This window comes from Barbatula barbatula (assembly GCF_947034865.1).
Source record: "Barbatula barbatula genome assembly, chromosome: 24".
Taxonomy (NCBI): Eukaryota; Metazoa; Chordata; class Actinopteri; order Cypriniformes; family Nemacheilidae; genus Barbatula; species Barbatula barbatula.
This window is the reverse complement of record NC_136787.1, coordinates 18,747,704-18,775,473: the sequence shown is the minus strand read 5'-3', so window position 1 is coordinate 18,775,473 and position 27,770 is coordinate 18,747,704. Positions and strand designations below refer to the sequence as shown.

General features: G+C 39.0%; 3 protein-coding genes across 3 annotated transcripts; all 3 read right to left on the bottom strand.

Annotated features, from left to right (window-relative positions):
* Nucleotides 1-873: 873 nt before the first annotated feature.
* On the bottom strand, nt 874-9,293 carry npy8ar (neuropeptide Y receptor Y8a). The gene is made up of 2 exons (XM_079449281.1): nt 9,240-9,293; nt 874-2,904 (listed from the first exon to the last, which is right to left on the bottom strand). The coding sequence occupies exon 2, from the start codon at nt 2,798-2,800 to the stop codon at nt 1,658-1,660; it is 1,143 nt and encodes a 380-aa protein (XP_079305407.1). The 5' UTR covers nt 2,801-2,904; nt 9,240-9,293; the 3' UTR covers nt 874-1,657.
* A 7,973-nt stretch (nt 9,294-17,266) lies between these two features.
* Nucleotides 17,267-18,719, bottom strand: cox5ba (cytochrome c oxidase subunit 5Ba). The gene is made up of 4 exons (XM_079447922.1): nt 18,572-18,719; nt 18,165-18,235; nt 17,674-17,773; nt 17,267-17,577 (listed from the first exon to the last, which is right to left on the bottom strand). The coding sequence occupies exons 1-4, from the start codon at nt 18,666-18,668 to the stop codon at nt 17,465-17,467; spliced, it is 381 nt and encodes a 126-aa protein (XP_079304048.1). The 5' UTR covers nt 18,669-18,719; the 3' UTR covers nt 17,267-17,464.
* Nucleotides 18,720-19,473: 754 nt separating this feature from the next.
* dbnla (drebrin-like a) lies at nt 19,474-26,242 on the bottom strand. The gene is made up of 19 exons (XM_079449487.1): nt 25,605-26,242; nt 25,238-25,293; nt 24,938-25,050; nt 24,766-24,840; nt 24,519-24,665; nt 23,766-23,843; nt 23,529-23,680; nt 22,481-22,535; nt 22,316-22,390; nt 22,132-22,209; nt 21,897-22,048; nt 21,567-21,612; nt 21,403-21,477; nt 21,011-21,116; nt 20,711-20,884; nt 20,559-20,621; nt 20,361-20,479; nt 20,076-20,160; nt 19,474-19,839 (listed from the first exon to the last, which is right to left on the bottom strand). The coding sequence occupies exons 1-19, from the start codon at nt 25,685-25,687 to the stop codon at nt 19,694-19,696; spliced, it is 1,878 nt and encodes a 625-aa protein (XP_079305613.1). The 5' UTR covers nt 25,688-26,242; the 3' UTR covers nt 19,474-19,693.
* Nucleotides 26,243-27,770: the final 1,528 nt, after the last annotated feature.

Here is a 27,770-nt window from a genome sequence, read left to right as displayed (position 1 = left end):
CTCTGGACAAACCATCATTATCCGTCTTCTATAATCTCAAAGCTCTCTCTTTTGCTGGTAGGTCCCCTGAGGTTTCAGCCTGCACGTAAATGTACCAAACCAGAAATATCTCGTCTTCAAAAGCTTTCGCCTCTCAGGTATTGTTAGTGATGTGTTTAAAATCAATAGGAATTTAAGAGAAGTGCATCTTATCGAGAATGAAAAAACATCAGGAGTGGGGAAAGCAAAGCTTTTCTCTACGTGCAACACTTCAATAATGAGAAACTGGTGCCGCAATGAGAGGTGAGAAAACAGCCAGACGGGTCCAGAGACCTGAGATTAGTAACCCCTCTAAGAAGGTGTCCTTGGCCAGGGCACCATTCACGCTAGAACGGCTGGGATTTCATCACCTGAGATGTGACATATGGCACATTGAAGTGTGTCATGGTTCGGCATAATTGATACGGCTGTCACCGAGCATGTGATAAAATACCTATTACCACTCTAAAACTTGTTTTTTTTACCTTCCTTCAAATTTCAATTATATTCTTTAAAGAAATCTTGAATTTAAATCTTAAAAGGAATTTAGATACATTTTTGAAAGTAAAATTTTGCATTAGGTTACATTCTTAAGGCACACACATACGGTTGAAAAATGTATACAGTACCTCCAGTTTGGATAAAACTGCCAAATGCCTGAATGTGAAAATGTATGAAATGTCATCCCAGCCCACAGTTGCATAAATGAACTCAATAACCAGGCACTTAGATCTTCATGCATGGGAAACAGAGACACACACCTGTTGTATATGCAAATGAGTTTATCCTCAATAATTATTGGGAAAACAACAGAGCAAAGAGAAAAGCCACACGCCACAGAAAATGACACGGATAGCATGTCTCCGAATTTATTTGTGCTTCCAAAACAACCAATTATAAGGCAACAGTAACGAAACATCAAACTTTTTTTGTTTTTGTTTGAAACTGAACTCTGCACCATCATGATGACGTGAAAATATTTTAAAACCAAGCATCAGAACGTTTCAATGGCAGTAGAAGGTGACAGTGCTGTTAAGCTAACACCAATGCTTGAACGTTGCAGAGGCACAATGTTCAAATTCCCACCAAAGCAATGAGATAAACAGCAATAGTTACGATTTGTTAAGAAAAAACCCCACCAGCGTCATCAACAGCACAACGACAAAACATACAGAATAGTTCGGTGAAGATTCTGAACGCGATTCAGTGAACTGAAAGAACACGTAAGGATGACTTTCGATTACTTTCTTGATGCTTATTGGCTGAAACATCTGGCGTTCTTATGAAAAACGTGTCACTTAACTTAATGAATGCGTATTATAACACACAACAGCTTGAAAGTGTTGACAACCACATTCCTAACGACATTCATGGAACATCCAGGCAGGAATAACACCGGACCTTCCAACATACATCTCGAGATGTCGTTAACAAAACGCCCCGCTGCGTTCTCACAGGAGCATGTCGACGTGAACCCCGGAACACAGCAACGGTGGGTAGAGGTTGTTTTTAGATCTCTTGGGTAAGATCTGATGCAGAAACCCACATAGCAATTCAGCATCTCCATGGAAACAGTGCCAGCTCATCCTCAAGCCCTCCCCTCCCACCTCTCTTCCGTTTCTTCTCTCCTGCCCTCTCTTTAGCAGTGAGCACACTGTTCCGCTCCGACCAGAGACCCCGGCTGCATGGAGGAGACCTTTGTAACATCTGTGGTGACCGTTGAAAGGGGAAAGCTCTCATAGGTCTCCGCTACGCCCCAGCCGCAGTGGCAGTGCTGCAGCCTGGCTTTGAGCTCCCTCTGAAAGTTGGTGTTGAGAAAGCCATACACCACCGGGTTGACGCAGGTGGAGGCCATGGCCGTCAGGTGGCAGGCAGAGAAGATGACGTCATGCTGGCACGCAGGCAGGGCTTGGTGGTACCAGTCGAAGATGGTGTTGAAGACGTTGAGCGGCAGCCAGCACAGAGCGAAAGCGACCACGATCACGACCAGCATGGCGTTGACGCGCTGGGCGCCCCGCGCTTTCCTGTGGCGCGCTTCCGTGGCCTGCTCCACCATGTCTCTCCGTCTGCGCAGACGCAGGAAGATGCGCAGGTAGCAGAGCAGAATGAGCAGCAAGGGCAGGCAGTACTGGAACAGGAGAAGTGAGGTGGTGTAGGCCAGTCGGTTGCGCTCGGACGGCCACAGCTCCATGCAGATCACGTGGTCGCTGAACGGGTTAAAGGGCAAGCTGAGGTTTTGGAAAGGTACGTTGGTGAGGATGTTAAAAGAGAGGAACGGTAGGGAAATGAAGCAGGCCACCATCCAAGTGACCGCCACGGCTAGATACGAATGCCCAGCGGCGGGCGTCCAACCGGTGGGGTGGATGATGAGTTGATGCCGTTCCAACGCAATGAGCACCAGGGAGAAGATAGAAACCGTGATGGACATGCACTGCACGAATGGGGTGATCTTACACAGCGTCTCGCCCAGTATCCAGCGGTCCATCAGGGTGTAGATGACCGTCACGGGGAGGCACACCACGCACATGAGAATGTCAGAACAGGAGAGATTGGCGATGAGGATATTGGTGACGTTTCTCATTTCCTTCTGTCTGGATATGATGAAAACCAAACAAGAGTTGCCCACCAAGCCCACGGCTATAACTGTGCTGTAGGCCACGATCAGAAGGGTCGTGCCGCTCACTGAAGGAGGGCACGCATTGGACTCCGCCCATGTCATGTGGCTCGGCCCAACGGTGTTGTTGCTGATGTTGTCCGGCGTTGGGGACGGATAGGCATCCATAAGGGTTTATTTCACAAACAACGTTCCTCGATTGGTCACTCGGTCGTATTCTTCAAACACCAGAATTTGTCAAATCAGCTCATTGTTCGGGTTATTTGTTCCACCTGGGAAAACAGAAGAGAGGGGGACAGTGTTTAAACAAGCATTGTGTCGAGAGGGATTTAATGGGGTAGATGTTAACCCAGCAAGTAAATCTGGCCGAGGTTCAGCTTTTTTGATCCAACAGCTGTTTATCGGCTTGAAAATCTAAGCTCAAATGAGAAAGCACGGTGAATGACTGTAAATCACAGTATTTCAACTCAATTCTTTTATAAACCAACCAATTAGTTCATGCATACATCTATCCGAACACATGACTTGGTCTGCTCTGATAACCACACCAACCCAACAAACACTCTCAGCATAAAGTCCCCGCGGATGTTGACAGGTCGCTGTCTCTGTTAAGCTGACAGATGGAGGCTTCTCAAGTTCTCACATGGCTTTCGAATCGACAAAATAAAATGATTTATATCACGATACATCAATGTTAATTGTGAATGTAAGAGAGGAATTTTATCCACTATTCCTAAATAAAATGAATTCAAAGTAATATGATATTTAAAAAAATATTATTTTAAATGAATATATAATCAAATATAATGGCCTATTTATATCAGAATAACTGAAATGTGCAGATCACAATATGCATATTGAATTGTTTGCAATAACTGGATTTTTTCTATTTTTCAATACGTAATGTAGACTTTAGTCAAAGCTCTCTGACTTGTGGAAAATAATCAAACTATATATTTTACAATAATATATCGTAGATAATTATCGTATCGTATCGTATAGTCTTAAATTAAGCACCACTTAAAAAAGGGTCATAAAGAGCCGAACCCAGAAAAACTAATCCCAGAAAATGGTTTATGGTTGTAAACAACCCAGCATAGGTTCATTTACAACCCAGTGATTGGGTTTGTCCCTTTTCACCCAAAGCTGGGTTGAACATAACCTAGTGCAAATAAAGTGCAGATATCACATTTTGATCAAAATGAATATATTTCATAAAAGTATATAGTTCCACAGTCTGTCACTCCGCAATGAATGAGCTTTTTCATCTCACCCATATATTATCGGCACTTTCACTTGTCTCCCTTAATGCCTACAAACTGCATTCAATTGAACTCCTGCAGTCACTCGGCTAATAAATTCCTCATGACAGGCTACACAGAGTCTGTGAGTTGAGTAAGTGTTGTAATTAAGCCACTGTTAATATCCTCTCTCTCCTCCAAACCAACTCGGAGGTTTCACACCAGTTTATTACGTCATTCGTCTCTCATGGAGTGGGAAACTCACTTAAGGAATGCCTGGCTGAGATTATACATTCAAATGCTTCAATCCTTCACAACGCTAAAGAGAATAATTTATCACACAAAATTTTTCAAAGTGGCGCACTACAATTTGCATTTCCCCAAGGAAACATGAGTGCTTGCGTAGCAGTAAAAGAGTGGCGTAGAAGATTTTCGGTTAAGTGACCGGTGCTGTGGGACGTTCTCGTATGCAGGGCACGTAAGAGCTATCAGTTTCCAGGGACCCGGGTTTGAGTCTGACCTGGATTGAGTCCTGATCCCTCTCGCTCCTACTTTCCAGTATTTCTAGACTGATAACACAAGAACTATTTGACGAGATTTTTCCAGTTGGAATGTGCGATTATTAGAAACCTAGAAAGCATACTGTACTAAAACGTACAGATGAGATTGTGAATTTGTACGGCTTCATATGACCTCATGAAATTAAGTAATGAATCAAAAATAACTAATCATTTCTATATTTATTCAAAATGCAAGACATAGAGCTATTCTTAATATGTAGAAGAGTAAAGGTACTGTACTTTACCACGGAACACCAAGACCATTACCAGACAACTTTATCAAAGCTAACTGCATACATTACATCCAAAAGCATCAGAAATGAGGTTTCTGTGTGTGAAGAGTGACTCAGGAAAGAAGGGAGCGTGTGAAATTATATAAGGCAGAACTAAATTAATCATCTCATTTTCTTATAACACAGCCGAGCCTGAGCAACATGCTTTTATTACCGACCACAGCGAGCTATTGCAAATCAAATTTACATTGTCTTTATCATGCAAAATCAATAATGAAACAAAAAAGGACACAAACCACAGAAAACTGGGTTTTCGGGAGACAAAAAATACTAGAAAGCTTGTGTAAAACGCTCCTCACTGAACATTTATCAGTGTTTGTGAAGTGCTGTCAACCTCCACCCGGTCAGATCCAGTAAATTGGGTCATAACAAAGTACACTACACAAAGCATTTCCCGATACCCTTGAACAGTTTGACTTGTATGTGTGGATATTTCACACTGTTACGGAGTTCCTTCAATGCTTCTCCCACCCATATAAAAAAATGAGATGAAATGTCTTTGATATCTCAATTATTTATCCTAAACATCAATGAGATTCAAATGAGAGCAGATCTTGTGAGAAAAAGAGGCAGAAATCTCATGAACGTGTCCTTTCGAGTTTCAAAAGGGATCTCAACAATGTCACAAACTGAGCTCAGATTTGTCTCGTCTGCAATCAAAAGTCAATATGATTTCTCATTTCTCATCAAATTGACTCAAATCCAGATTATTTTAGCTCATTCATTTCACACCTCTTCATGCATTTTAACAATTGTCTCATTTGTTTCTGTTTTTCCTGAGACTTAAATGAAATGAGAACAATCTCCTGAGCTGTTAAAGAGCAACCGCTGATCAATAAAATGCTCCTCTGGGCGTAAACACTTTGGCCAGACAGTTAGCATTACTGAGAGCAGTCTCTTACTTTTTGTCAAAATCAGCTCTCTAGACTTCAATGGAATACTAATGGTAAACAGTGATTTTTATTGGTACTTTATTGTGCTCTCAGGCATTAGCATGCAATTTGACTCGTATTAGCCAGCGTGAGTCACTGGGGTAATTGACAGCGCTATAATAACCTTGAGTTTTGCCAGGCTTATCATAACCTCTGATGAAATGGACACTTGATGCTAATAAACAAATATCAATCTGAGCGATCAACACTAAGCAAATCATTTCCTCGGACCCACAATGATGAGAAGTATTTGCTATGGTAAGCATCGCCATTATAAATAAAGACGTTGTTTGCAAAACACATTTGATGTTATAGATTGTTAGGATTGTCGAGGAGAGGTGCGCCATAATATTTCTAAATATCTTTTTTGTCTGTTATTGTTAGTACTAAGGATGGATAATAGAATATCAGAGACATGATGGGATATTTGTTAACACCCTCGCAACTGCCCAGATTCCCTAGCAACCGCATAGCAATCGCATGCCATTAACCAAGAAGAGCATTGTGACAGGGAGTAAGAGAGATATTTCAACCAAAAATAATGATTCTGCCGTGATTTATTCACTCTCAGGTCGTTCAAAACATGCACCGTTCAACACAAAAGAAGATATTTTGAGAAATCTCTCAGTTGCTTTGTGTCCATACAATGGAAGTCAATGTCGTTTGGAAACCAACATTGTTGAACATATCTTCTTTTGTGTTATGCAAAAGAATGAAAGTCATTCAGGTTTGAAATAAGGGCGATTGAAGTACGAGCAAGCACCTCTTCAGAAAATGAAGAAACGTAATACCTATTTATCCTTTAAAAGCGTGCATGTTATAATGCAGTAATGCATTGTCTGAAAACCCAACCAACTAACAGAAGATGTTGTTTACAAATAGGCTCGAGAAGCTGTCAGATGGCTCAATAGTGTCTCTATTCAATACGTTCTCTCTTGACCTTTGGTAACAATGACATGAAAAAACTGAATTGTGGATGCAGGTTCACCAGCGCTCTGATTTGTAGAGATGAAAAATGACAGGCTGATGGTGCACAGAATTTTTACCACCGAGACCCGCAGCTGAGTTTCCATATATATGAGTCCCCATATAAGACGGTGGATGGCAATTTACTACAGGATGGAAGTAATAGCCCTGCTACAATATCTTAAAGTCCCGGCAGTGAGGTTCAAATCCATCTGGGCTATTTTTTGAAAGAGGACATTAACATTGCAGAACATTGCATTAACATTGCATTCTATAATAGCAATGTTAACATTTTCTTAGATTTGTTTTCAGTCTGGTTGAACTATTTGGACTGTTTGTGTTTTGCGACAGCATGCATCATTTTCCTGCGCATTTTCAAAATGTCAGAATTTGAGCCACGAGGCTCGGGTTGAAACTCAGGTCACCTCCTGTCTTAAACTTTACCCCGTCCTCTGTCTGAAGGCCTCAGGGTGTCCTTTAAAGAATCGCATCATGTCTCCTTTCTTTTCTAAAGATGGCCGTTCGCAATCTATGCACCAGTGGAGAGCTCAAACATAACAGTTGTGTCATACAAAATAGTTCTCTTCCAGACATCTCATCTGACAAAGGCTGACAATGTTTGACAATCTATCAAATTGAATTACATCCATCTGCTGATGTTTAGATGTATTCATCAGCACCTTTCTTATGTTTGCACTGCTTCCACGCACATTCCGATGTGGTTTCACATCATACAGACATATGCACAAACTCTATGCCAAATCGCTCAACGCCTCACATCTAAAAGATTTTTGACCTTGAACTTCCAAGTCCTCTGCAGAAGAATATAAAAGGAATATGAATGTTCAAAGATGCACAAACAAAACAATTTAAATAGCAGCGTTTCCCCCCAGGAAGACATTGTGTATTAAATGGAATCTAGCCAAGTGACACAATTGTTTATTGGACAGTATTCAATCTGAATCACAATTCCTTCATTTTTAACCCCTTCACAGCGATGCCTTTGAAGAACCATTTTGGTTCCACAAAAAAAAGAGCCATCTCTTTCTTAGATTCTTATAATCTAAATATTATTATTTTCAGATATTACTGTAAAGGTTCTTATAGGGCATCAAAGAACCTTTTGAAGCAACTTTTAATAAGAGTGTCGTTGGTTCATCAAATTTAAGACTTCATTCACTGGAATTAATATTACCAACCCTTCCCTTTTCTTTATCATTGTCCTGATATAAGTAAATTATACATTTTATCAACATATAATTATTAAAAAAGAAATAAAAAGGAGAATTAATAAGGATGCAGTTGTCACTTTCTTTTCTTTTGTTCTTTCGACAATACACTTTATCTATTAAACATATCAAAATGATGTGCGAAGAACAATCCCGTCGGTTATATAAAACCGTATGGGATAAAGCAAACCGTGCAGATAAAAACTAATCTAAAGTGACATATTGCCAAATTACAGCTGATCCTCACAGAGTCTGCCTGAACGATATTTTCCCAAAGGTGAAAGGTCAGTCTCATAGGTTTCGAGGTAATTGCCTATTTTGAAAAAAAACAGACACAACATAATTACAAACACTCCACTCACGGCTGACTTTCTTTTACACCTGTCAGTCAAACCAGCCAAGAGGTACAGCATAAGAAAGACTCAGGCAAGGACAGAACGCTCTAAAGTCCAATAACATCCCTCATCCTCGCACACCAGCCCCGCAGTTAATAATCCTGCGTCTCTCAAAAACACATCTAGTCCTGACAAGAAGAACAGATTATCATCTTAGATTACGCCATTGTTCAGATTGAACAAAAAGCATACACATGTATGACTGTTTTTAAATCCTGCGTAAGGAAAACCTTGTCGATAGCCATTCAAACATCCTTCTCAGCACAAGTTCACTCTTAACGGTGCTTAAAAGCTTCTTCACAGCGATGTCATAGACGAACCATTTTGGTTCCACAAAGAACAATCTCTTTCTTACCTTTTTTAATTTGAAGAACCTTTTATTTACCACAAGGTCGCACACCTTTTGTGAAAGGTGTTAAAGGTTCGAACCATTTAGACAGAACAGTTCTTCTTTACGGCACCGTGAAGCACCTTTATAACAAATGAGTGTTGTTTACCATCATGTCATTTTAATCTGGAGTTGTCAGATAATTTGATCAAATCTCAATTCCTTGACTCTCACTTCACTTACAATTTCCAAAAACAGCGATGAACAGTTCACGTCATGAAGAGATGTTTTGAGATTTGCACAAATCTCTGCGGATTTAGGAGACACGAGACTGTCCCCAGAGAGACTTAAGCAGAAGTTTCATTAAAATGTCTAATGGACGTATAACCTCGCAAACGCGTGGTTTATTCGACCTGGAAGCATTTTTTTTCTAAAGCACACATTCGCAATTACATCCCGAGTAGAAGATTATATAATGACAAAAATCGGTCACATAACTACCGAACACACAAATGTGAGGAATCACTGAAATTCCATCAGACGCTTTTAAACGCGTGTTTCTGTCAGGCGACAAACCTGTTCAGCTGTCATCTGAACGTCAAGAAAAAGGTCTGGTTTAGACATAAGAAATCTCAACAGAACGTTAAATGCGTGCGATCTTACCAGTAAATCTGGGTTTTCTTTTGCGTCGATGCGGTGGAGAGCCCGAACTCGACTGAATGACGGAATGAAATGATGCTAAAACTCCCTCTCCCTCTCCCCGCATCAGCATCAGCATCAGTGTGGCTCTCTGAACGGGACCGCGTGTGTGTACAGACGAAGAGGAAACAGAGAGATGCTCACATCTTTCGCTGGAAAACTTTGTGATGGACGTCAACCTCTCTCCAACCTTTCCTTCAGATTTCTAAGGAACCTTCAGCTCATCTTCTCTGTTCCGTTTGCTATACAATATTTTCAATCGCACACTGTTGTGAGAAACGTTCAATAATAAGATCTCGTTGCTTTAATGCTACTGTGAGTTTAGTTACTTTAACATGCTTATTGAATATAGGTGGACTTGATTTACAATGTATTTTTCATAGCGATATTTTCATAAAACATTCATTTCCAAAATACAATTATTATAAAATGTTCATTGAGGTTATTTTCCAAGCATGACAAAAATGCCTCTTTTATAATACAATGCTTGTAAAATACTCCACACATTCCTTCAAACTATATGCAAGAGTGATTTATAAATAATTAAAAATAATTTAATATACTTTTCTTTTATAACAAATTCCTATAGGTTAGTTTTTCTTTGTAAGAATGCATCGTTATTCTGAGAGGTACCATATATACCATTGAAATATGGAACATAAAAATGTACAATACACAATCCTCACATCATCCACCTGCATTCTCTTCTTTGTCTTTTTTCCAACTCCGATGGTTTCTCTACAAAGATTGCTTAGTCAAACAAATATACTAAGCAAACAGGTCATAACTTGTTCTGACATTTTATTTCATGACACAATTAGGGATCAAAATGATTCCCAGAGGCTCCATTCCAACATGTCAGTATGATTTAAGAATAGATGAAATCCAGGAAATCTGCACTGGTGTATTGTTGAGAACTGGTAATCACATCAATTTGTGTAAATAATGAGTTTTCAAGCTTTGGAAAAAGGATTGCAGACAAAAGATAATAAAAGGCGCAGCTCATGCAAGACAATGAAGGCAAGCCGGAGAAAAAAACTGTCATTACAAATAACAATCTTTCATCTCAGGAGAAATAGAAAAAGAAATCAGAAAGAGCAGGCCGTCTGCTGCATAACCGAATGTTTGGTTAGATGTTCAGTGGGATTGCGAGACACTTCTGTGGCAGGTGAGAACACGAACATGTGAACCAACACGGCTAATATTATACTCACGTACGTGGTGCTGGCCCGAGATGATTTACTGCCTGTGTCTATGCTATTTTTGGCAAATATGTCATGTAAACTACTTCTTATATAAGAGACCTTGCCAGGGGGAAGTTGTCAGAATGTAATTTTGGGAGCTTTTATTTGGTTTTTGATCTGAGCTCCTTCTGTCGAAATGTACAGTTTGTTCTCGGAATAGCACCTTTAGACAATTATTTAACAAATAATTTAATTCAATGATTTAAAGATGCACACTGAATTATTTATATGTAGTTGTTTTTTTCCTGAAGTATTGTTATGTGATAAAGCAAGAGGACGAAGGAGGCTCATATTTGGTCACCGTGCGATGCCTTCTTGAAACTCACTGCCCTGATCTTTCTCTTGAGAAATCAAGCACATACAAGTATTAACTTTTGTAAAGCTTGAAAGGAAAATTCTCATAATCCCCGTTCCAGAATGAGCTCACTAAATCTCTGATGTCATGCTGCATTTGTTTGGTCATTTTACCTCTAATCTCTCAAAGATGAATCCAGGGAATTAACAGATTGTTGTACATTCAAAACACCAACCAAAAGACAGTGTCCATTTTATTGATGTACAACACACAACAGTCCTCTGGTTATACAACGTGCAATATACAGTAGTGTATCTATATTTCATACATACTGTATATTGATTATATATTATAGATATTATATCATAGATGACATTTTAGCTTAATTTATTCCGTCTATACAAGGCCAGATACAGTATATTGATTTCAAGTTGAAGTTCAGTTTCAATTGTTAAGTAGCAAAGCAAGAGAAAACATATCTTGAAAAATGCATAAATGTTGCATGTTCTCTTTTCTCTGGGGCTTCCAGTTAAAACACAAAATCAAAATGTCCAAAAGCACTTTAATGCAAGAGCTCTGTAAACCTTTACCAGATTTATTTACTAAAATGTGACCCTGGATCACAAAACCAGTCTTAAGTAGCACAGGAACATTTTTAGTAAAAGCCAAAATTCTGTTGGTCAAAATTATAGATTTCTATTTTATGTCAAAAATCATTAGGATATTAAGTAAAGATCATGTTCCATAAAGATATTTTGTAAATTTTCAACCCAAAATATATAAAAACTTATTTTTGTGAGTGGATGGCCTGCTACAGTGCCTCGGATTAACAACTTCATAGGCGATTTTCTCAATATTTAGATTTTTTGCACCCTTTACTTCCAGAGTTTTACACTCTTGTATCTCCACCAGATATTGTCCCATCTTAACAACCCATATATCAATAAAAAGCTTAACTATTCAGCTTTCTGTTGATCTAAAAATCTCAATTTCGAAACATTGACCCACAAGACTGGTTTTGTTGTCCAGGGTCACAAATGTTCAGTAGTTTGGAATGTGGAGCCATAACGCATGCAGGATGACATTTCTCTGAAATATCTGCTAACCTTCCATTGTGACCCAATGATATCCGCACAATGTTTCTGACATTTACATAAGCATCCGTTCTCTGTTTAAACATCCCTCTCCCTCTGGGTCCATGCCACTCTTGTTCACCTCACTGTTTGCATGTGATCTGGACGTCTAGGTGAGGAAATAATGAATAGAGAACTAGACGTGATTCTCTGTCATCTGATTTATTCTGTCAACATAACCTTTAATTCATCTGTTTTGATATTAAAATAATTTGGTTGCTGTTGGCTTTAATAACCACAGGATAATTTAATCATATAGGCTGTGTAGGACATTCTGTAGCTATTTCAAAGTCACATATTTTATTTTATGTGCTCGAAACGTATGCATTAAAGGATAAGTTCATCCCAAAATGACTGTTTAAGACATAACACATGCCCATACTGGGGAGGGCATGACTGCACTATGAACACATACTAGTAAACATGGAAAGCGGAAAGAAAGAGGAAAATTCTCGGTATCTGTTTACTTTTTATCGTCGCAGTAGACAAAAGCATGTTGACAAGACACTGTTGATTGCAGGACTTCATGTCTCCCGTATGCTGACGTAGGTCCACCTATAGGAGGAGTCAAGTGTGAAGAAGCAGGTGCATTGAACCATGTCGAGTCCAATCCAAATTGCTATGCGTTTCAAATAGTTGGACGCCGTTCCTATTATTAAGTATCAATAGAAACGCATTGTGACCAAGTGAAAAATACATCAATGTGATCGATGCATAATCCTTCAAAACAGAAAGATTGCTAGCTTTTATTTTCCGTCATATATTATGTTTTCATCAACTCTTATGGATTTTTCCAAAATTTGATTCGTGTTATTTAAATATTAGGCAGCGCATTTTTTAAAACTAAGGATGTTTGATCAAAACTCAAAAGTATTTATATTGCAGAGGTGGCTTACATCCTGTCAGATGTCAAACTCGCATGAATTTCTCTCTCTTTTTCTTTCCCCTTTTGCAAGCCAGCTGCGTAACAATCCCACAGTGCCGGACCACACCATCTGAAATTGAAAGAAAGAATATTGAAAAGATTATGCATTTAAAGCTCAGCGGGACAGGAAGTGCTGTAATAAAATGGAATAACTGTGGTGATCTAATGAAAGGCCAGATGGCAGGAGATGTTGCCTGCCAGTGGTGTGGGAAAGCGTCCAGCGTCGACGAGCTCGCCCTGTGGTGTCACACTGACGCAAGTATGATGACATCAACAGCCAACGCTGTCCTACTGTTCCAGTCGATGGCGTCACAAGTGCACACAATGTTACTGTCAAATTTAAATACACACACTTATGTGTGCTCATATATTGGAGTTTAAAGGGTTATCTTTCCCTTCATTCATATGCAATAATGACATAGTATTCATGTAAGACACAAAAAAGGAAACGGTTGAGCCTGTCTGATAGCCAGGCTGTAATCTTAAATCATTAAATCGGACTCATTTGAGGGCTTCTTTTAATATGAATTATCTCCAGATATCCAAGAATAGTTTGACTTGTTCATTTGGTTATTGTCTCTGGCAAACCTGATGTCATCACGCACCCTTACAGTAAATTTGCTCCAATATGTATTCCATCAAATCATGAAGGGAGTTTTTTCCAGCTATCCAATCCTTTCATATCTGAAACCTTATCTGTCATTTCTGGAATGGGCAATTATAAATAAATCTTTTCTCACAATGCACTCACAGCAGGTGCCCGGGCTCAAGTCACCCTGAGGGTTTTTATCTCCCTTTGAAATCACGCCGCTTTTTATCGGACCCGCTCAGTGAACCAGATGTGTCTCAATAGGCTCTGCCTGAACAAAGTTTGTTATAAAAAGAAGGTGCCCCGAAAGAAGGAAACCGTGGGTCTGAATGTCAAAATTGTAATGTTTTAGAGAATTTGACTTATAACTATATGCATTACTTTGAGCTGATTCAACCAGGATGCAAGTCAAGCACCAACTAGTGCCAGTCACGTTGTTAAACCTGAAGAGAATAAACAACAAATGCACAGCAAGAAATGATGCGTGATGTATAATGACAACGTCTGATAAACAACATTTTTGCCGTGCACCAACAACAATCTTGCTATTTTTTTGGGATTTGAAAACGCAGTCAATATAGATGCAAAGAAAGGTAAGTTCTCAGTTACACCTTCTGGACACTTCTACTGTGAGTAAGGTTACTACCATCCTTTGCTTGGAAACCGAATATTTGTGAAGCACCCGGGTTAATTAATCTTACCTGAATGGATCAAGTCCACACAGCCACATCGAGAACTATATGACCCCCCCAACATTCACCATAATAGCCTCAAACAGTGAATAGAGGTTTTTTGAGTGGATCTTTGACAAACACAACTGGGGTCTGGACTTCAGGCAGATTGGTTGCTATGGAGACTGCACCCATGCAGCACACTAATGGCGGGCAGCTTTGCGCAGATAAGCGCAGTGCTAATCATAGCCCATTGTCCTGAGATATGTTGTGCGTCTCTTGTGCCCTTGTGCGAAGGAGTCCGCCTGCCAAATGTCTTCGTCGTGCGTTTCAATTCTCCCCTCCTTAAAATGATCTTGTGCCCCGATTGTTTTCCTGGCCCCGCTGAGAAATGCAGAGGAAGAGCATTAAAAAGCAGAGATGGCTTGGGCATAGAAAGGATGACAAAATAACTTTTTGTCTGAATACAACACTCGTCTTTAAATGCTTATGACTTGAAGATGTCTGGCATGTTTTTTGTATTGTACAATACAATACAATAAACAGTACATATGTTATTATATTATAAAATAAAATAAATATTTTTTCAGCAATTTCACAGCAATTCTATGTATTCTCTCTGAGATTGCCCACCTGTTGTAAGAATGGATTCCACTGTTACGTAACATCAGCGTCACCTTTAATAAACGCAATAACGTAGATCACAAAAAAGGACCTTGCTTATGCAGTTGTAAATAAGCTAGACTTCCCTCGAGCTTCCTCGCCAGTGAATAGATACATTACCACAAGGTTAAAATGCCATTATGATTCAACACTTCACTCTAATGTCATTTGGAGACTCATGAAAGACAATCTGCTATAACCGTCATACCAACAAGTCATGCGAGACCATAAATATTATTCTAAACAGAAGGACATTATATATGAACACCCACTAATTTCCATCCTGCAACGTACTTGAACCCCTGGAGCTTCGGCTTTTTCAATAATTTGGAAGGAGAGGGTAGTGGCCTGTGGAATACTGAGTTGAATGATTCGATCATCTTTTGCCAAATGTGATGGGCAGCGCACTACGAGGGGGCAGATCGTCCTCATCTATCTCATTACATCACTCATCGCTTCCATTACGGATCACTACATGAGAAGATGCTGCAAGGACAGACACATTATGTAGATAGAAGCACTGAATGGATGAAGTGAACCAGAGAAAGAGTCTGTGTCTCGGACCCATTTAAACACTTTGAAACAAGTCTGCACTTAACTTTGGCCATAGTGCTTTATTCAGACCATGAGGACGCCATTTGGGCTACCAGACTATTGTTAAGAGGAACGGCTGAACATCTGTACGTGACCTAATGTGTAAAAGGGCGATGCAACTGAACCGTTTTTGCAATTGCCCAATGACCAAATGTCTAAATGTCTAAATGCCTCTCTGTCAGACAGGTGGGACTTTATTACTGAAGTTAAACTTTATCAAGGCTACTTTTGTGCAATATCATATTTTGTTTGTAAAAAAATGTACTACTATATTTACTTCTTTCAATAGAACAGGAAGAAGCAAGCAAATGGTTTGGATCGCAAAGAATTCTGTTGTGTACAGTACTATGAAAACGTTTTTTAAACATTCTATCACTGCAAATAGCTGAAAGATGATCGCCAGAATAAATATGTGCAGAGACATTCCTTTCAAATGCCAAGTTGTCTGATAACTCAAAAGAATAATGTGCTGAAAATGTCTCTAAGCTGCATTTATTTGCTTTCACAGTCTGTCATAGCAGGTTTTGCCAATTATGTGCAAATTGCACATAACATCTCCCTCGCAGGTTTTCTCGTGTCAGAGAAAATGAAAAACGCATACAGTGGGAGGCACAAATGACCCACTGAGCAAAACATTTTTCACATTAATGTGAAAGAGATTTGAAAATTCTCACTCTGTGATGCGTGTTGATTATCATGACTTGTAAATAATAAACAGCATGCTGAAAATAACGATTGAATGATTAACAGTAACAGATTTTGTGCAGTAAACAGGAGGGTAGTTGAGTCTTTTTTTTACATTCACCTCTATGAATAACATTATGCTAAGAACCATTAGTCGATCAAGATTAAAAGGAACCTTTCTGCCACAACAGCATAAAAATTGATTTTCCCAAACCCACGTTTGGGTAAAGTAAGGTCTTACCGGGCGCTGGGTTTAATTTAACCTAAAAGATGTCCATATTTTACCCAACCATAGGTTGCAAACAAACCAGCATTTTTAGCGTGCAAGCGGCCTCACATATCCACTCCTCACAAATCAAAAAGGTCAGCTTTGTATCTACACATGACATTAAACAATAAGTAATGAATCTAAGTTTGTATAAATTAAAATATATATACATCATCACTAACAGTCATTGTAGTGCGATAGCTTTGTGGTTTCTATAGGCATGGATATAACAAGATTACAGTGGAGATCTAAATTAGTTATTAGTCAAAACATTTAACTACACATGCAGCTTGTTTTTTCAAGCAGTTGCTTTACCTGTATTTCACCCTTCAAGCCAAAACACATTATGACATGAGTCAATAACATAACTTAAAGGGACAGTTCACACAAAATAAATGTTCTGCCATCTTCTAAAGAACACAGAGAAACATATTTGGAATAATGCTTGTAACCAACAGATCTTGGCTGGTTGGTTACAAGCATTCTTCTCTCTGTTCATCAGAAAACAAGAAATGTATACATATTTAAGTACTCAGCAACTTGAGGGTGAATAAAAGACAGTATTTAATTTCGGAGGAGTGTGTTCCTTTAAATTCTGACCAACCCATTGTTTGAAGGACAATGGTATTTCAGATATGACAAGGGTTTGGCATATTCAATGTAATTGATCACAATTTCTAATGAACAACATGATTTGATATTTTGCATATTATTCCTCATCGACTTACATTTCTGACTCTATCAAACAAATGACCCCTTGTGGACACTGAAAGAAACGGCATCAGCTAATCCTGTCACTGGTTTACAGATACCCATATGAAACACTAAAAGGAAATTAAATCTCAAAGCAACAAACCATCAACAGCACGTTAATACATTAATCTACTTTGTGAAAATGTAATGACACAGATTACGCGAGACTAGGTCAGAGTTAGCATGTTTATTTGGTGCAACTTGAACAAGTGTATTCCAATAACTTAGGTAAACTGTTTTTTCAAGGAATTGTTAAAATATTTGTGTCCCACCAGGAGGACAGAAGATTTACATCTCCTGTACATTGCAAAAAGACAAAAATGAATGAGGTCACGGAGTCTCTGGAATTATGGGACGTGAGGCAGCCAGCTCAGTGAGGCAGCTCATGGGCCACTAGCTTGTAGTGAGAGCCGCATGAAGGACAGCGCTGAGGTTCACCCTCGTGGAGCCAGAACCACACGATAGCAGTGTTGTCCTCCTCACCTAAAAAGACACAGTAACATAACTTAATACAGATTTTCAAGGGAACGATGACATTAAACGCATGAAAATGAGCCACAATCTAGAGCGTTCACTTACAGACACAGCCAACCATTCTTTTGTTGGTGACAGAGGGTACGAGGTGGGGGTCAGACTTGGATCCAGCATATTCCTTGGGCTTCAGCATGCTGAAGGGGTCCTAATAGGTAAAGGAAGAAAATGACATCTGTGCGCTTTTCTAAGTATGTTCCAAAGAAAATGCACAATTACAGCCATTCCACAGCAAGTCTGAAACACTGAAAAGAAATATGCACTGAAAAGCATCATATCGTATGCAAAATCTTCAGCAGCTTTTCTCACAAATACAAAATCATTGCATGCTTTTTTTTTACACAAAGCTACAGCAAGTCTAATTGCTTGTGATATGACATTTAAGGTCACTATGGTGGTGTATAAAAATCACTATGGTGTGCAAAAAATCTTTGTTGTTTGTGAGACTTCTTAAACATGTTTATCATATAAACCGTTGGCAACATTAGATCTGACAGCTACTGAGAAATCACACGATTATAAGCTATATGAACACATACTGATCCTGTTTTCAGAGCGGTCATGATCTTCTTCTCCAGTCCAGTGGCCTGCTCCTCGTCAGTGGGAATACCTGGAGAATCGCAAAATTATTTGCAATTCATTTAACGTTACTCATTTCCGTCGGTCTATTTCTGTGTTGACAACAGGCGAGCTAACAGGAAAGCTAACTAGCATATTACTATCGCTTTTCACAAATCTACACCGATCATCCGTATCATGAGTAAAACACATTATAAACATTCAATTAAGCCGATTTTTGTAGTTGATCTGCTGAGAAACCGGTATAAACCGCGCATGAAGTCACAGCATCGACCTCCGCGGAAAGGCACCATGTCCTTGGCACAGGTTCAAACCGACTCTCGGGTGATGCTGCGGCTCGGTTAAAACTTTAGGATAAATAACTGACCTCCGGCGGACATCCCTCTGCACAGAGCGGGCACCGGAGAAGCCCGGCAGGTCGTCGCGGCCCGGACGGCGGATCTCAGCAGTAACCTTGCGGCCATGTCTTCCACTTCCTCGAAAGTATCAGAAACTGGGTGATGACGTCAGAATGCGATTATGTAGGCGTGGCGTCGCATTGATATGACGTCAGGACTTTAACATTCCACACCTTCGTATTTACCAAAATGAAAAGTGTTCCTTTTGTAAACACGGTTATTTATCTAATCTTATATTTTATTTTATTCAGTTTTGTTTATTTCAGTGTACCCCTTGCTGCATTTGTAATCCTAATACGAGGATATAAATCACAATTATGATTTATATGGCTTTATGTGTATAATTCTTCCGTCTTGGGAAATAATAATCATGGGAAATAATTTTTCTCTATTATCTCAAATATCTTAATGAACAATTTCATATTGCGTGCCAACTATATGGTACTTTTGGCATTTATTATTTCAATTAATTATGTTAAACAATGTATTATGTTTGATTCAGGGTTGACGCTTTAATTGACACGCCCCCTACTGGACAACTACTTGGGTTTCACGCTCATGTAATGGCGTCTAGTGCACTAATCTTGTAAATACAAAATCATTTTGAGAACTCTTGAAGACACTATTACATTTCAGCCGGGCGTATCGGTTAACATACTAGCTAGTTATAGGTCTACATGAATTTGATAATCATTTAAAAGTATGCATTTATCAGCATCATGGTTTTTTCATTGAGCATTGGCAACGCGTTGTAGGCCATAATTCGCTCATAAGGACTACAAAGTACGTTAGTCTACACTTGGAAACTTTGATTACTTGTGAATACATTTGTTTAGGTGTGTTAATGTATGTGTAATGAGAATAGGATAATGCTGGTGCTCTCTTTGTGGTTTCTTTATTAGGTAATTTGAATCAAAAACAACTTTTTTGAACAAAAAAACTGTAACTTCAAACTATATTGAACTTTATCTTGAAACAAAAAAATAGGTTAACAAATTATATATGTGGCTGATTACTGTGAAGCAAACCCAAAGACTATGATCCATGATTTGGTGTGGCATGTTTTTGCTTATGGCACATGTAATACCTATTTATGCCATTAATATAATCTCAACATAATTAGCAGGAAACAGTCCATAATGACCATCAGGACCATAACCCCTCCACCAGCCCTCATCTATCGTCTCTATGCCTGTGATGACATCACCAGGATCAAACGTGATCTCGGTGTCATCCGCTGTAAAGGAAACAAAACAAAAAAAGACATACATTGAATCGAAAATGTATTATTTACTGTCAATTTACAAAAGAAAATCTGTATTGGAAACCCTGTGGTGTTAACTAGGCCTGGCTTTACAGTAAACATGAATCACACTATATCATAGATACAACAGACTAGTAGAGAAAGAGAATAATAATGAGTACTTTACAGTATATTTGCAATTCATTGCATTAAGATTTTGACAATCTCACCAGCTTGGTAGTCATAGAGTGCCCTTGCACAGACGTTCTGGTTATCCCCTGTGTCCTCGTCTTCAGCGGTAGGGATGTCAAAATTCTTCAAAATACAGCATAATTATAATCTTCATAAATTTAGTCTGGTATCTGCCATGATCATTTGAAGTAGCCTTTTCTATATTGTCACTTGTGCGACGCACAAAGAGTCGATTATAGTAAAGAGTTTATACAAATTAGATTACAGACAAAAATATATGAAAATGGCATTAATATGTCATGGACACTTGGATTGGGACCAACCTGGTTAACATTCTCATATAGGTTTTCATGTGAAGACAAGTTTGTGTGCTTGTGGTCATCATATTTATTACTTTTATTGTGATACACATAAGTAGGGAGTGGATTCTCCCCTTCTGAATCTGCAACATGATGCAATAAATCAAATTTAAGGTAGAAATATGATCGAAATAATAAAAATGTGTTTGCAAGCACATTTACCCTCCAATTCATTCTCTGAACCCTCAGCCTGTTGAGATCGAAATGGGTCAACAGAGAAGGGCTCTAAAAACAGAAATAACACACAAATCCATAACAGCACTAAAATCCAATGTAAAAGGCACGGAAACATAAACATAGTCGTTTGTATTCACCCTGTTTTTTCACTGTGTAGGAAGAAGTTTCAAGCTTGGTTGTCGGAGCCGGTGCATGTGGGACCGAGGCGGTTGCCAAGGAGCGTACTGGAGACACGGTCTGAGACCAGCGCTCGCTTGGAGGATTTTGCACACTGACTGCTTGCTGAGACGAGATTGGACTTTTCCACTGACCTGGGGTAAGAGAGTAATCCAAATTTTGGGATTAAAAGGTTTGAAAGTCATGTTTTATTCATTAAAGCTTTTGTCAGAAGTTCAGTCAGATGGATTTTGGGCACCTGAGTTCAGAACTGTCTGTACCTGGTTGGGTATCAACTGAAGATGTTTCAATGTTGAAGCTTCGCTCCCTCTCCTTGAACAGATCCCTGGGGTTTATGGAACGCTGAGAGATGATTGACGCAGCCTCCTGAAACAAAAGGTAGACTTTGCTATCTTTGTGTCCCAGGGGGCCTTTCTGTATTTCTTCTTAACAACTTGTAGAGCAACAGTACGGTTCTGGGAGTTTAAATCTCATTCATTGTTCCTAGACAAGTTCATTTTTTAATAATAAAGCATGAAGCTTCCAAGACAGACCTTCCATGAGCTTTGTGTTGGTTATGCAGTGATATATGCTTTTTATACTACAGTATATATACACCAATTCTAAGGGCGGATGCCACTGATGTGGTCTGTTGAATAAAACTCAGACTCACGTTGGCTTTCTGCACAGACTCGGCTCGCAATATTCCTGATTTCACGTAGGGCTGTTGTTCCCTCTCAGCTTCATCCTAATTCAATAAAAATCGAATCAGACACGATGCATGTAAAATGTGATTTTATATAATTCATATTAATTCCAGAAAATAGAAAATTTTACCTCTTTCAGTTGTTTATTCACGGATTCTTGTTTCTTATCAGAAATCCTGTAAGATAACAGGATTCACAACATATAAATGTGTGTCTTTAAATGGAATCAGATGTATGATGTGCACAATTTTATCTCAACGCATACATATAATAGTAAACTAAACTAAAAGTAGTCTTTGAAATGGTCTCTGTTAGACAGGAAGTTAAAGCAGGACATATCATATAACTTTTTTGTGATTAAAGCGCAAAAAATAAGTTCTATTAGGATTCCGAATTATTCACATGAACAGATTCATTTCTGAACATAAAGCTGATTATATTTCACATGTCACCAAATCACCTCTGCTGGTTGATCTGTTTCTCTCTCTCCTTCCGCTGTCGCTCTCGTTCGGCTGCATCTTTGCTTTCTTGTTCCACTTGTTCTTTCTCCAGGCGCTCTCTCTCCTCGTTCGCCTTCTTGCGTTCCTCCTGTCGCCGCTTCTTCTCTTCTTGCTGATCCAGAAAATGGGCAGAACTTGGTCAAGAAAACAGAGCAGGTACGAAATAAATCGTGTTGAAATGTAGCCGTTCCTCACCTCAGCTTTGGCCCAGAAGCCGTCTCTGTCAATACTTTGGATTTCATCCAAGGCGCTGATCTTTTTATAGGCAGAACCCTGTGAGGACAAAAAAACACGTAATTTTGAGAGCGTTCAGATCACGCTTGCTGGTAGATACTAATACTAAGGGCTGATTTCACTTTTGTGCTCGATTAAAACTCACATCGGCCTTCGGCAAAGGTTCAGATCTCAGCGTTTCTGCTCTTACAGGTGTCTGAATTTCCTTCTCAACTTCACCCTAAATCAAAACACAGCAGGCGAGAAAGAGTGATGCATGTGAAATATACTTATAGTATTTAAATTCATTTTAGGAAAAATAAAACTTTACCCATTTTCTTGGTGCCTGTTGTTTGTTCTCAGACTCTTGTTTCTTTTCAAAAATCCTGTTTAATACAAGGTTATAATGTAAAGCATCTTAGAAGATCTAGTGAAATAATGTGTCGACTATTTCCTGTTGGACAGGAAGTTAAGGCAGGACATGTCCGATTTCTTTTTGTAATAGCAAGCAACCTTGTATTTTGGTAGGCAGGTGGTTTTATGTGTGGACATTTTTTTTTCTTGTTTGTTTTTCTAGAAGGAAAGATATCGGTAACACTTTACATTAAGGTACCCTTTATAAAGCATTTATAAATGTGCTCATTAATAATAAATAAGTCATTTACAAATGCATTATGAAGCAGTTATAACTACATGAATAATAGATTAGATTAGATTCAACTTTATTGTCATTACACATATACAAGTACAGTGTAACGAAATGTAGTTTAGGTCTAACCAGAAGTGCGGTTAGCAAGTGCAGGATATACAGTCAGAATAAATACAGAATACAATATGAGAGAATATAATACAGTATTAAAGTTACGGTGCAGTATACGAGTTAAAAGAGTGATTCTAATGAAATACCTGCCAGATAGTGAGCCATGTTTAACTTGCATGTTATAAATGCTCAATAAATGTACTTATTCATCATTTATTTGACTCGAAAGCAGATTGATTATTATCTTGATGTTGTTTGCAATATAGTCTGTCAGACGGGACACTGTAGGGTGTTGTGTTGTTTTTCTTATACCTGCTCACTATTTGGCAGGCATTTCGTTATAATCCCCTTTTTATTGTAGTTATAACCGGCTTATAATGCATTTGTAAATGACTTATTAATCATTAATGAGCACATTTATAAATGCTTCATAAAGGATACCTTAATGTAAAGTGCTACCAAGATATCTAATTAAAATCTGTTGTGTCCTTTTGAAGTTAATTTTGTTCGATTAAATTTAGATTTCATTCCAAATTCGATATATTAACATATCAATTTCTGCAGACGTTTGTTTTGCTGATTTTATTTGATGTGAATAAGATGGGCACTAATCATTTACCTCTGCTGGTCGATCTGTTTCTCTCTCTCCTTCCGCCTTCGCTCTCGTTCGGCTGCCTCTTTTGCGTCTTGTTCCACTTGTTCTTTCTCCAGGCGCTCTCTCTCCTCGTTCGCCTTCTTGCGTTCCTCCTGTCGCCGCTTCTTCTCTTCTTGCTGATCCAGAAAATTGGAAAGAACGTGTCAGGAAAACAAAGAGGAGGCACAAAATAAATCGTGTTTAAATGTAGAAGTTCCTCACCTCAGCTTTGGCCCAGAAGCCGTCCCTGTTAATACTTTCGATTTCAGCTAAGGCGCTGATCTTCTTGTAAACAGAACCCTGTGAGGACAAAAATGATGAAGTAATTCTGAAGACAGACGGAGTCGTTCAATATGTGCATGTTGCAGAATTGTAAGTTAACCAGTTAAATACTTTTTGTACAGTTGTAAGCTAAACCTCTGTAGAAATGATATTAAATGACATTTACAAAAAAGACGGGTGCATATGAGGCAGTGTTGAATAAGTTACTCCGAAAATTTAATTCATTACATATTCAATAGTGTCATTAGATTACTGTGCAAAATATTCTCTCCAAACAGTATTTAATTACTTATTACTTTCTATATCCTAAATCAAGCTTAATTAGTTAAGTGTTTCAAGGAATGACACGAAATGACTCTTAATTCACACAAATAAATCAAATAAAAACACATAAAGTACTCTTAACAACTGACAATAGTATTACAAATGTGAGAAAGATACATAAATGCATTATAAAGTTAGACTTTGAATTTTAATGTCAATTCCAGAATTGTATACATTAAACAGTATTTAGTTCAATAACATCCGAAGTAATTAAATTACAGAAAAAATAAGAGTTATCCCTCACTTAACTTTTTAAAGGGCATATTCATTCAATTAAATTACAGAAACTAATAACTTAGTAACTAGTTGAACACAACACTGATTTGAGGGAAACATATATATAGTAGCCTATTGTTTTTATTCACTCACCACACGCCCAGGAACTTCATAATTACTGTTCTTATTTGATTCTTTGTGTGTGTTATAGTTGACGCCCGCTCCCTTAGACACCTTCTCCATGATGGCTGAAGGTTCAACATCATCTTCTGATCGAGCATTGATGGTCACATGAGCACCCTTTGTTTACAAACATTTCAAGAACAACAAACGACGAGTTTCATTGTAACCACGAAATGAAATACTTGCCAATATATTAACACTGATACTTGACACTCACCCGTAAAAAATTTCCCATTGAATGAACGTGATTGGCACAAACTCCCTTACGGACATCCTTGACTCCCTCACCAGTCTAAAACAAACCAAAAGTATAACAACAACAGATTGTGTGATAAAAACCTACATGTGTATTAATCTTGATTCTATTAGGGCCATTTTTGTATCCGTACCCAGTTGATCAGAACAAACTTGGTAACACCGGAGCTGGGGTCGGTCACTCGACAGAAGCCGTACATGATTTTCCCACTGTTGAGCTCCTCCACCATTTCTTCAATTCCACCATCTTTCATACATCACAAATAAACGCTTAAACATACAGGCAAAAATACAAACAAATACATTTTTATATTCCACCGGTGTCTCTTTAAACAAGCACTGGAGAGAAAGAATGGGAAAGAATGACATCACACCCATGGCATGCTCATCTGCATTCCTCAACATCAGATTTGAACCGAACCCTTTTCACTCACCTCCTTTGCCTGCCACCCGGATGTCATTGCTGTTTCCCTCATAGGTGAACAAGACCCTGTAATCGACAAATGTGATTCACTCAGAGGATGCAGAGCTAATATCTCAAGAACTGCACGAGACATCAATCTCAAACATGCAAACATAGCTCAAAACGATTTGTTTATCTTGCCATAAGCGCAGGTGGGGCACACAATACGGTGACCTTCTTGAAAACGTATTTGCATGAGCAGTGACTCGTTTTAAAAGGAAAGGGCACCATTTGATCAGTACTCATTTAAATAGGATGTACTATTTCTAGAAAAGACCAAAAATCATTTATTGATTTATTTTCTATGTGTAGTATGTGTATAGGTACAGCGGTCCTACCAGTTTGTATTCCTCCTCTCGTTCACCACTTCGTTATATGCCTCTGTGAGCGCGGGTCCGTTTTTACTCAGATTTACAGCCATAATAATGTCATAACACTCGCCAGAACTTTAACTGGAGATGTAATGATAATTCCGTCTACCTACTTCCTCTTTTAGGTGATTTGTCATCTGTTGATTTACAAACGCACCTGCCCTGTTGGGTCTGGTTCAGCAAGTTTTTTGGGAATTGAAACAAGGAAGGGAAAAGACCATTTTTTTCCCAGCGGTTAAGCGCGGACTAGGTTATGAGAAAATATTGAAATACACCAAATAAGAGACAAAATAAAACCAAAAGCGCCAACTTTCTCAATTAATTGTATTTAGACTGAAAGATTCGAATGAATCGACTCGGTCCGCCAATTCGGTTCACTGAACTGACCTGATTCTTTCGAGTCAATTGCGTCGTTTTACGTTCTATATTCGTTGCAAACTCCGTTGTTTATCACGGCTTCGTAAATTACGTTAATGTTCCCACGCATACCACTTTTACTCCTTAACATAAAACAACGTGAGGTCATTCGAGTTATCGAAGAAGATTCAACGACAAAATGAGAATCGCGAACAGGTTCGGGAATCGGATACCAGATGCATCGACTCATCGAGGTGAGGGCGGAGGACTAAGATCGCACACGGAACTAGTCGGACTTGTAAATGTACATTTCTGCGTTCACTTAGGTATAGTAACATAATTCAGTAATCGAGCTCTTGCATGAGAGTTTAAATAGACACATGGAGAATTTAAAGTGTCAACACGAGATTGTTTTCGTGTTTTCTCACAAAGCTTTTTGGCCTGGAACTTCAGCGTTTAGTGTCCAAACGCAGCATATGGGAGTTGTGTTGTATTTGTGCAATTATAGATAATAATTATAGATCATTTTTTTAAACGTATATTTAAACTACACTCACTATTCTGCTGACGAATGGGAGGTGCCGTTTGTTAAGTCACCACACGATGTCGCTGTCGGCGCGCTTTTGGCCCCAACCTGCCGCAAATGACCAGTCGCTTTTATTAAAGCTAAATGTAGATAAGAATGAAAAGAGTTCGAACATGACTAAGCATATTGTGAAAGAAGTTCAGCATAGCCCACATATTTTGGGAATGTGTTCTCGCGATCTTATTTTACACTACATTTGAATCAAATTAACTATTTGGAACCTCCTTCGCCTTCCCCAATGAGTTGAATCAATGTGTACCTCACAAATTCAACCGCATTCATAATCTGCCAAAGAAAATCATGTGTGTGCAATTAAATTCGCCTCTTTTGAGTATGCGCGTGTGACCACACTGGTATGCAGTGTGAGCCAAGATCATCATTGAATGAATTAATAGCAGAATTTGAACATAGTTTTACAAAAGCGCAGATTGGCAGCACATTTGACGTGCTTTTCTTAAAAGGGGAACTGCGACGCTCCGTAACCTTTAACAATAGTTTCAATAACAGACTCCCATTTCCCAAGGTTAAAGTGATTTGAGTAACGCACAGGCTTTTCCAGAGAGCGGTCCCGGGTATCCCTATGACTGCTCCCAGCGTTTGACTGTTCGCGATATGGCACTGCCAATTCCTTTTGGGCCCGTTTCAACTCCCTCTGTCAGCTCCCGAGTCTTTGTATCTGGCTAAGATGACCCAGTTTCCCTCTGTATCGTGTTGCAGACTCCGGCCGAGTCAGCTTGTGAGTGTGTGCGCGTCTACGTGCACGCAGGCCTGTGCTAAGCGCGCCTGTTGACAGGTATGATATAGAGTACATCTGCCCCCAGAGCCCTCTCACACACAGCAGACAATTGAGAGCAAGAGAGTAATGGGAGCAGGGCCCCTAGGGGCCGGCCGCGGGGCTGGGAGGGCCGCAGCTCCTGTGTCATGGCTAGGCTGGTGTCAAGGTTTGGGTTTACGACCAACCCCCCAGTCTCTCTCTCTCTTTACCCACAACACACACACACACTCAGCATTACTAAGCCATGTGCTTCAGCAATCTCTGAGATTTTTCCCCTGAGGCCAATCGCTCATAATCGAAATGAATCGCCTGTCCCTGAAACTGTAATCGGGTTTCACTTTTTCTCTTTTTTACTTTTGAACTGTTTAAGCAGGCTAAAATAGTTTGTTTGTTCTTCACTTTTGTTTATTGTGAT